At 34.3% G+C, this 11,712-nt stretch overlaps 1 protein-coding gene across 3 annotated transcripts; it reads left to right on the forward strand.

Annotated features, from left to right (window-relative positions):
• Nucleotides 1–1,327: 1,327 nt before the first annotated feature.
• On the forward strand, nt 1,328–11,478 carry LOC105335715 (deoxyribonuclease-2-alpha; the record flags this gene model as incomplete). 3 transcript variants are annotated; one of them, XM_066077121.1, is given in 8 exon segments in its annotated part: nt 1,363–1,485; nt 5,197–5,387; nt 7,228–7,402; nt 7,643–7,724; nt 8,226–8,387; nt 8,573–8,776; nt 10,594–10,700; nt 11,359–11,478. In XM_066077121.1, coding segments are annotated over 7 exon segments (945 nt in total), but the record flags the coding sequence as incomplete, so codon positions are not given.
• Between the last annotated feature and the right edge of the window lie 234 nt (nt 11,479–11,712).

Genomic DNA, 11,712 nt, shown 5'->3' on the forward strand with positions numbered 1-11,712 from the left:
TTGTGTTGGTATCGGTATCGTCGACCAGCAGGGTAGTAATTAAGTTATTAACCCATCTGTACCTACCTAAAAACAGCACATGGATATTGATCTACAATCTCACATATCATATTTCTAATATAATATACATGCACTCATCTTAGCAACATATTTATGATTTTTCTTTTTTGAAATGGAATTTTATACTTATTTTTACTACAGTATTTAAATGACAATGACAATTGATTGTGAGAAACAGCTAGTATTTATAAGTTATGGTTTAGATGAAATAACATTGTAATGATGTACAAAACTAATTTGTGTTTATTTTTTATGTTCCACAATGTAGAACTATTACTTCTAGTAAGCGTTTATCGTGAATTAGTCTTATCTATCACATAGCTCTACACGTGTAAGTCACATTACAGGAATATAATAATCGCACGTTTTTACAGGAAATGGTTTCTGAAATATGTCTGCCCACTGTAAAATGTAATTCAAAGGAAGGTGATTTTCGCTCAAGAATATTTACAAACTTTTTATGACGAGATTAAAAATTGAAAATTATTACATTTTGGAAATTTTGTTCATTTTACAAACAATTTCAAAACTTTACGATAGTGTAAGTGATAAAAAGTGAGACAACCCTTACGGAAAAATACGACCTATTTTGTAGTATTTTTGGAAAATAGAACACTATATTGCTATATAAATTTATCAACGGATTTTTTCACTTATACATTGTTGGTCCTTCATAAAATATTAAGCACAAACCTTGACATATGGCTTAAAAAATTAAGTTATACAGTGTATTTTAAATTTTATCTAAAATGTATAGTTCAGTTACATGCCAGCACAAATCTGACAGGGAAAAAATGAATAAAAATGAATACAGACAAAAAACAAACAAAATAATAAAAACCCACACATACAACTATTCCCCTCCCCACAAAAGAACAAACAAGAGCAAATTCTATTGACATTTGCATCATGTATTTCGATTGTTTCCACCCATGAAGGCATCTATAATCCTCTAAGTAAGCTTTTTTTTAACCCTTCCCCGGCCACAATATCACCTGTATCGAGAATTTTTTTTCTTTTATTTCCGCATTATGTTTAACAAAATATAAATTTCCCCACAATTTCCCCAATATTGTATAGAAAACAATGTACCGAGAACTATCGACGATATATTCAGTGTACTTATATGAAACAGGTGATATTTACAATTTTATATCTGTTAACCAGCCTGCTTTGCTGATATGCATGACGTTTACAATAAGAAATATTTCGTGAAAGAGTTTGGATCCGTGCCCCTATTGCTACCTCAAACGAAAGTAGGTTTAAAGTCATTAGGAAGTCCTCGGGAATGTTCCATGTTTGTATTTACTACTGTTGAGCCCCCATTGAAATGGTTCGAAATGTAACTCTCTGTGTCTTCCTTATATTTATTCAAGTTGTTTTGGGTCTGAAGTGTAAGTCTCATACCGGGAAACCTGTGGATTGGTAAGAAATGTGTCTTTTACATAAAACTCTCTCTCTCTCTCTCTCTCTCTCTCTCTCTCTCTCTCTCTCTCTCTCTCTCTCTCTCTCTCTCTCTCTCTCTCTCTCTCTCTCTCTCTCAGAGCTGTTTTTCTCTCTCTGAACATTAGTACTGTTTTGTTTATGTTAAAATAATCATTTGTTCCATTTTTCCCGATTTTCAGACGTGAATTTTCATGTCTGTTTTAATATAAATTCAAACTAGAGGTACTGTGAGCAAGCTCACAATTGATACCCCCCGCTAAGAAAAAATCATAACTCATGTATTTTTTCTATTATAGAAAATATTGGATGAATCTATTTCATCGTCCATTTTCTATAAATAACAACTGCTCTATTTTTTAAAACTGTTAATGCTTATATGAGTACACAAACCAATTTCTATTCTTTAAATTCCATTTTAGTTCAAGTTAACTGTTAATGCATGATAACATTTGCATCCTTATGTTAACAAACATGACTCGAATCAAACGAAATTCCACATGTCAAGCAGCCACTTAATATAAACATTTTGAATTATTGGTATACTGAGCCTGATTTTTTTTAAAACAATGACCTTGACCTTTGGTCAAGGTCATGACACACTCTTAGGTTATAAGCATTCTAGATGTGAATTAAGAACTTCCAATATTTGTCCATTAGAAAGATATGGACTGCACACGAGTTTTACACTTTTCTGCAAATGACCTTGGCCTTGCCAAAATGACCTTGGGTCAAGGTCATGACAAGCCCTTAGCTCATAAGCAATCTTTGTGTGAACTGAGAACTTCCAATGTTTCTCCATAAGAAAGATATGGACCGGACAAGAATTTTGCACTTTTTTCTGCCATTGACCTTGACCTTGTTCAAATGTCCTTGGGTCAAGGTCATGACACACCCTTAGGTCATAAGCAATCTTTGTGTGAAGTAAGAACTTCCAATGTTTCTACATCAAAAAGATCTGGACCGGACATAAATTTTGCACCTTTTTTTTTGTCAGTGACCTTGACCTTGCACAAATGACCTTGGGTTAAGGTCATGACACACCCTTAGGTCATAAGCAATCTTTGTGTGAAGTAAAAACTTCCAATGTTTCTCCATAAGAAAGATATGGACCGGACACGAATTTTGCACTTTTTTCTGTTTGTGACCTTGACCTTGCCCGAATGACCTTGGTTCAAAGTCATGACACACCCTTAGGTCATAAGCAATCTTTGTGTGAAGTAAGAACTTCTAATGTTTCTCCATAAGAAAGATATGGACTGGACACGAATTTTGCACTTTTTCTGTTGGTGACCTTGACCTTGCCCGAATGACCTTGGTTCAAGGTCATGACACACCCTTAGGTCATAAGCAATCTTTGTGTGAAGTAAGAACTTTTAGTGTTACTCCATAAGAAAGACATGGACCGGACACGAATCGAACAGACAGACGGACGGACGGACAGACGGACGGACGGACAAGGTGATTCCTATATACCCCCCCCCAAACTTCGTTTGCGGGGGGTATAATAATTGGCCATCGATTCCAAATGATCTGTTCCCTAACTGTTGGAGGAACCACGGATACCTATATTCGTTCACCCCTCAGTATATGTATCTGTTTATCTGAGGGAGTGACTTTAAATACAGAAATAGATGAAACAGAAACCGTTTACGACTTGCCAAAATAGGTATAGGTACATGCATATATACATATTTTAAAGTGTCACAAGTGCTCTATACATGTTTGTTATTTGTATAAGATGCGGTCATAACTTAGAACACGTCTTGAAGTTTGAAGTCTGTAGCCGTATTCTGTCTGTCACCAGTTTGTTCGAAGTATCAAATCAAGCATGCCAAGGAACTTCTTTTAAAATAATTCTACATAATGTTTTGTTGTAAATCCAATCTATAGCCGTACACAAAGGAACTCTGTACCAGAATTTACAATATAATGAACATTGATTTATTGCATCCATTTTATTCACAGGGGCCAAGCCCGTTTTAACATTAATTTCAATGGTTACATTGAATTAAATTAATGTTAAAACAGGCTTGGCCCCTGTGGTCAACGTTATATGTAAAGGGTAGAGTGATCGGATACCTGACACTGACATGTACTGATCTAGGATAGAGGAACAAAGATAGCTAGCAGTACATGCACGGGAAATAAAGGAAATGTTTGCATGTGTTAAAAAATTATATATTCACATCGAATATTTACATTAGCCTAACCGCGGTTCCAGTGCCGTGAGTACATGTTCGGTACCAGTAAAACCACATGCAGAGTTATCAACTTATATTTACATTTTCATTTTTCAACTATCTTTGTCTGTGATAATATTTTGAATCAATTTTGTACCCTTAAACTCAATAACTTCATAAAACACGAGTGACACAAAATGGGCTTGTCTTATAGCATCACCGAAACACGCTATTGACTCCGCCGCGAAGTAATAGATCTACATAGCATGTGCTATATGCTATATATAGTAGTTATATAAAATAATGTTTTTTAAAGTGTACAAATTGGAAATAATATAAATATAAGTAAGAAGAAAACATTCTCCGAATATTATGAGGTGATAATTTCGGTAGGAGCGTGGTCAAACCTATCATAATGCCCTTCGGACTTTATTGGATTTGAAATTTCAGTTTTTAAAAAAGAGTGTCTTAAACTTTGTGCGGGTCTAACAGATACCTTGTTACACTACTATGTATTTTCATATGTAAATTATTTTAAAGGGTTATCTCGAGGCGGAAATATATAATGTTCTGGATTGGAGTTATCAAACCTATCTAACGGACTTCGTGCTGCTGCATTTAATAAGATAAAATAAAAAGATCGTGTTTACTTTTAAAAGAAAAAAGAGTTTTTATCATTGAACCAGTATTTTACTCCTATAATCAATTTCTATACTTAATGTTTTCCTCAATTACCCTATGAAACACTTCCTTTATTGGTTTGATATTACAGTACAGTACTACTAGTCATCTAACATACATACTGATTACTGAATCTATGTTTTGGATAAGCACGGAAGCTCTCTGGTGTTATCGTTGGACTCTATTGGTCAATATCGATAATGCATTATTAGAGGCAAACTGAAATTCTTAGTCACTGTGTCTGGGTTGGTTTTTTAGGGGGTTTTTTTGGTCGAAAATTCAATAAGTGTTATATAGCCATCCAATGTGTTATCAACCCTAACATATCCCCAAAACCAACCGAAAATATTTTGGTCATTCAGTATATAATCTATAATATAAATATGTTGGTCGTTACGTGCTATATTTCAATGGCTGGAAAATTATATTATATCTTTTAAGAACGTTAGATTCTACATATTCTAAAGGTCGAGAAGCCTTACTTTTTACATGCACTAAATTGTAGAAGTCTATTGGGTATAAGGAAGAAAATACACAGAAAAAACATATTAACAGTTTTTGGAGGCGAATGCTTACTCGTGAAAAAATATAAGATTAAGAATGTGATCAAAAAGTTGCATCATTTAAGTATTTTTAAGAGTATTTTAACACAATTTAATGTATAGCCTTAAACCTTTTGCAAAAAGGTAATAAAATTTTGTCTAGAATATAATGCATGAACAAAATGTTCCTGAAGTCGCCAGATTTTATCGCAATGAGCATCTTCTTTAGAGTTCAAATTTCTTTTTTTTTTAATGATAAATGCATCTAAGTGTAACAATATTTGTAGATCCGTGCCTACATTGCTTCTGACAGAAAACGAAAGTGTTGATAATGTGTAAGTGTTTAGGAAGGCCTCGGTGCGTTCAGTAGATAACACTCTGCGATGGTTCGGGATGGTTTAGTGTGTGTGCTTCTGGTGTTTGTCTGGGGGTCTGAGGGACTCAAATGCAAGTCCCACACCGGAGAACCCGTCGACTGGTCGGTCTAATTTAGATGTTTTTAATTTGTTTGTTATTTGTAAAGAAATGTGCTTACTGTATCAATCAACTTCGTAATGTATCCTCATAAGTCAAGTGATTTTTTTTTTCACGATACAGTGTAATTGTTTCGTACAAAGATTGGATGATGTTTACCTTGTAAACAACCAAATATATAATGATTTTTTAATTTCATTTCTTTTTCTTTCTTTTAGAAATACATTGCTTTGTTTTATATAGGAACTCAACAGAAACAAAATTAAAATAACCTGGTTTAGTTTATGCCTAGCGTATTTTGAAATACAGCTGTGTAAATTATTTTGTTACACACAACGACATCTATATTCATCATTTATTTGCATGGTTAACTCGGTATTTTTTTTATGGATGACGTCTCTTGCAAATGAATTAGGTTTTAAAAAGTTTAAAAAATGGAAAGGAACCTGTTTGTATCGAATATTTTTTGACAGGTAAATGCAAATGTAGGTAGTTCGCAAATTATGTACAGAAACTTGCTTTCAACTTTCAACTGGACGCGTTATGCCTCTGTTGTGACTACTACACATGTAGTACCGATTAGAACTAGTTACAGCTAAAAACAAACCATCTGAGTGCAAAGGCACCTGTTTCGCGTATTATACAATCTATTATGGACTATACTAAAAATCCATTGTCCAACCTTTAAGAGGGTTCGATGGTCATGGCCCTTGTAAGACTATTTTTATCTCCACAAGAAAAAGAGCTCTGTATAGAGATGTAGGAAAATGTTCAAGTTTTAAAGCTAGATTTAATGGAATTTTTCTTCACAATATAATAATTTATCAGCCTTGTGCAACAAAATCATACATGGATATGAAATATTGTTGACAATACTAGTAGTTGTCATATCGAGTCACCTAATAGATCATGTATATGATCGACGAATATTTTGTTTCTGTATATTTCAATGTGATGACTGTATCTTACTAGACGAAGTATAATACAACAAGATACTTTTGTCTTTAGATAATATTCATGTACTTTATGATTGAAGAGCAAGTATCCCGGAAGTTACGACTCTGAAATACGTACATCAACAATAATGGTGATTTTTTAAAGTTATAGTGTACTTGTATTTTATGACCTTTTTTTTTTAAATATTAATGTAAATGTACTTCGTTTTAAGGTGGATGAAAAAAAGTACATAAAACAGGAAACGTAGAACTTATAAGCCCATGATGAATAGACTCTGTACTCTGTCTAAGCCCCCTGACGATGAGGGTCTCTGACTAGTACATAGTCAATGAGATAAGGAAAGCCTTGTGTCATGAATTCAGAATTTACAACAATATTCTACACTATGACTTATCTATTTTGATTTGATACGCTTGTACTTTGACATTGTTTAACAATAGTTACAGCATCCGTTAACTGGGTTATATTAGCTATTTGATTGATGTGTGACACATACACACAACAAATCATGTGAGAGTCCAATGGACTTGATGTTTAGTAATATATTTTAAATAGTAGTTTTGACAACATGCTTGTAGGATCAACTGCCCGGATGATATAAAACCATTTCTGCAAATAACCCAAAATCGATTATAATGCACAAACCCAAAACTGATAAATATGCTTAGAACATCCTCATCCTTTACTGCGTAAAACAAAATGGTTCAATCCCCCAATCAAACGGTAAAACAGACTTTTTCACATAAATTTCTGTGTTCATGTACTTTGTTGTTGTGGTTTTTGTTGTTGTTGTTGTTGTTTGTTGTTGTTTTTGTTGTTGTTGTGCATACCAATGCTTCTAAAGATACATACAGTGCAGTCGGATATGATATTTGTCTAATATTCAGGTTCACCGTGTACAAGCTCCCGGAGATCCACGAGATTGGGATAGACCCGCTTTCCTATGATGGAGTCGGCTTCTATTACATGGACGCCGTGACGCCGTCATGGAAGCTCTCTCCAGTTGGGATCAACGACACAGGGCATTCTGTGGAGTACACGCTGAGACAAATCTACAAAAATGTCAGTCTGAAGATGTGTCTAATTAATCTTTAATTAGTTTTATTTTACCCTCAGCAGTTAAAAGCTAGGAATTTAGACTGTCCTTTTGAATTTTGAAAAAATACAAAACTTACCTTGAAATAACATAGTTCAGAAACTGGTGTTACATTTTTGGATATTACTTAATGTTTGGTATGCTAAATGCAACTAATAAATAGTTGTAGATTGTATAGTTGTTAAATCTTTGTGTGACTTTTTTAGACTACCAATGATTACATGTACGCTATGTACAATGACCAGCCTCCTGAGGGACACACATCGTTGAACCACGGCCATACCAAAGGTAAGGAGACAGCCCAGAATCACTGACGTACACCACAGAAACTGTGCCGTCACCACAATCACTGACGTACAACACAGAAACTGTGCCGTCACGTAAAATATATAAAATGGTCTGTCATTACAACCGCTGGCGACTGTTATCATAAAAAAGACATACATACTAGTACATGTTATCTTAAGTGTCAAAACAAATACTCACGTACAGCACATAGTTTGTCAACCATTACGATGTATAACTGACGACGAAGAGCACAAAACCTGAACCATCATAACAACCACAGACGTACTTCACAGAAACCGTACTTTCTTCATAGCAACTGACGCACAGCACAGATACTGTACTGTCATCAAGTTAAACTAATGACGTACATGTATAGCACAACAATTTAACATTTACTTAAACACTAAAGTAACGTTTTTCCTTCTGCAAAATCAAAGTAGCAAAGTAGTTAAGCTGTTCGTCATCATGTTCCAGCTTATGATTGCTTTCTGCCTGTTTCAGGTGTTTTCGCTTTTGATAAGACGGAGGGATTCTGGCTAATTATGAGTATCCCCCACTTTCCTCCCGCCAAACATTCGGGGTTTTCCTACCCACACAGCGGGACGGTGTACGGACAGTCTATTTTCTGCATCAGTCTACCATATACATCCATTGAGGATGTCGGTAAAGTGCCCTCGAGTTTTTCTTTACTTTCCTTTCATTTAAAGTCAAATTACGCCTATCAAAGTATAAAATCATATGCAAAGAATACATTATAAAATATAACATTGTGGCTTTGTATTTTGCTGAAGCCATGTTTCAAAGACATTTCAAAAGCATTTTTGAAGTTTCTGTTATTTCCGTTACAGCTAAAATTATGACGTTCACCTATCCAAAGTTCTATGACTTTTACCTTCCTCCAACTTTCTCATCGGAAAATCCTATCATGACCGGCATTTTATCCAATCAACAGAAACACGTGACCTCGCCTCCATTTCAACTGGAAACCACCTTTCACTCAACAGATGGCGTTGTTCTTCATAACTTTGCTAAATCAAATGATTTTCACAAAGGTAAATACTGTGGAATCATTAAAATTCGTGGGGGCCAATTTTTGTAGATTACTGAAATTTTACTGGTTCGCGGGGACGTAATTTCGTGTATTTTCTTACAAAAGGAAATATGACTTTATAACCCAAAGGAGAAGAGCGTACAATGCCTGTCGAATCCCCCGCATCTAGAATATTTAAACGACTTACGCACATCTCATATAATAGAATTTTAGATTTGAAGGTGTGCACTAGTACATGTACAATATATGACTGCATTACCTGACCATACAAACATATATTTATACTTTGCACTTTTCTCTATTGTTTCATTTCTGTTTTTAACATTACAAAGTGATCTCAAACAATCTCAGACTGGGCTAGCGCTGTTGTTTATTTGACATTATTTGATGAGCAAGAACTTTATAACATTTTTATTGCTATCTGACGGGTTTTAAATATTTTTCAAAGTAATTCTGTTATAAAAGAATTGGGGAAAAAAGGTGTTACCTAAAAGGAAGCAAAGCGCAGTAATTAAAAAGAAAACGTCCACTATGATTCGAACACCCTTTCAATCGCGAGGTAATCTCTAAAGTCCGCTGCCTATCACACTGAGCTACTTTGACACATAACAAATATTGTGAATAAATTTTATGGTTTGACAATTATAAATAAGTTTCAAGTTTTTGTGAAAACCACGAATTTTGACCAATAATGGGTCTAGACTCCACTTTAATAAATAAATAATAAAAAAGAATGAAAACTTATCCTTTTGATAAATGTACTTTTAGGACCCATTCATACCCAAAACTTGCAATCTATCACAGTAAATGGTCAAGATTTAGGCATAAAACGTCGTTTGGTTTAATTTGGAAACATGTATCTCTTGTGATTAGCGATTGAAAGCACGTTATTTACAATCACCTTGAAATTTATAGTGTAAACAATGTATACAAGCCAAAAATAATTATTTTTGCAACATTTGATTACGTTCTTTTTTGTTGAACCAAATGGGGGATATTTGACGCATTGTACGCCCCTGTTCTTTATTAATTCGTGGAGGATGATAATTTATGGTCTAGAGGTACCCACGAATTCCACGAAAATTGGGCCACCACAAAATCTAATGATTCCACAGTATTGTTGTAGGGAAAATTTTTGAAGCTACCTCTTTTTATTGACGAGCAATTCTCAGATCTTCAGTCAGCAATTTTCGATTGCTAGGCACCTAATATTACTGGTTATTCAATATTGTAAATGTAGGAAATATACTATCATAAATCAAATGTGTGTAAAAAAGTTTATACTTTATATAATTATCATAGACAAGTTATGAATCGTATTTATTTGTCATGAATTTTCAGATTTATATGATGCATATTTGGCACCAATTTTACAAGAATCTCTGTTTGTCGAAACTTGGCAAAATGGACCCGATAGTGATACGTTACCGTCAAATTGTTCTATCAAGTTCCAGGTATTAGATATACATGTAGAGGAGTTACATGTTGCACTAAGTACTAACACTTTGCATGTATGGCTCTGACAGCATGGTTCTTGTAGATTCTTGTAGATTACTAACTCTTGTCGAACTAATCTTTGTGTTGCATGATCGTAACGAAAACGAATTTAGTATAATTTAGTACATATAAATGATAAAAGATCACGAAAAGGAGAAGACGATGGTGTTATATTTACACGTATTAAGTTTCCGTCCGAACATCTGATGATTTCAGGATATCCCGTTATATTGATTTTGCAAACTGCGTCCCTTCGCATGGTTACGGTTAAATGTCCTCTCTTGGTACTCCGACTGATCCTTATTGAATTCAACTTTACAGATCTGTACGATGCGTGGATCAACGAGAGAATTAACCACGACTTATTCGTAGAAACTTGGCAAAACGGCCGAGGTACTCTGGAATCTAATTGCACAGAGCATTATAAGGTACCCGTTCTCTGTAGTGCAAAACAGCAGAAATATTCCGTAGGTATTCCGTAAATCCAAGTAAGGCAAATACTTGTGAATTTGTTTTGTTAACAAACTAATGGCTATGATTGCGGTAGTACCAGTGTAAGTATTTTGCATTATTGGTCGCGTGCGTAATTTACGTTTGAAAAGTCAGAGAGAAATAGTATATACCGCGAATGATTGTCAGATATAAGCTCTTTTTTTCAATTTCCTACTGCTTCAAGCCGCATTTTCTTTGCTTGCATGTCATCACTGTAAATTTATATTCGTATGTATACTCTTATTTTAATGGTAGTCTTTACAATAGTTTTCAAGTTTTGATTTTAGAATGGTTTGTTTTCTACCAATTATTTACATGTATTAGCTGATTGGCTTAGTTTAATTTTCTAAAACGCTGATCATGAGTTCGAATCTAACATGGCTTTTACTACCTGAATTTTTACATGCTACACTTGTATAAAAAATCATGTTTTAGTCGAACTAGAATTTGCTGACTTACATGTAGATAAAACTCTGGGATTTGCTGATTTACACGTAGATAAAACTCTGATACGATAAAGATTTATAGACATTTGAAAGAACATTACAGGTTCTATGCATGTCTAACTAATTCGTTTGAATTTTTGACCGTTAGGTATACAACATACAAATGATCCGATTCCCTAACGGAGACTTCAAAGAGACCAAGGATCATTCCAAGTGGGCGGTGTCTAGAACAGGATCATGGATTTGTATTGGGGACATTAATAGACAGGTAATTATAGACAGGAAAAATATAGACACTAGACTGTAGACAAAGGAGACATTGATAGTCAGGTAATTGTACACTACAGACAATAGAGACATTAATAAACAGGTTACTATATACTGTAGATCAAAAAGAGACATTAATAGACAGGTAGTTATAGACAATATAACAAATTAAGGGGACATAATTAAATAGGTAAATATGGACAATAAAACAAGAGGGGACATTAATAGACAGGTA

Source organism: Magallana gigas, chromosome 2, assembly GCF_963853765.1.
Source record: "Magallana gigas chromosome 2, xbMagGiga1.1, whole genome shotgun sequence".
NCBI classification, from domain to species: Eukaryota; Metazoa; Mollusca; class Bivalvia; order Ostreida; family Ostreidae; genus Magallana; species Magallana gigas.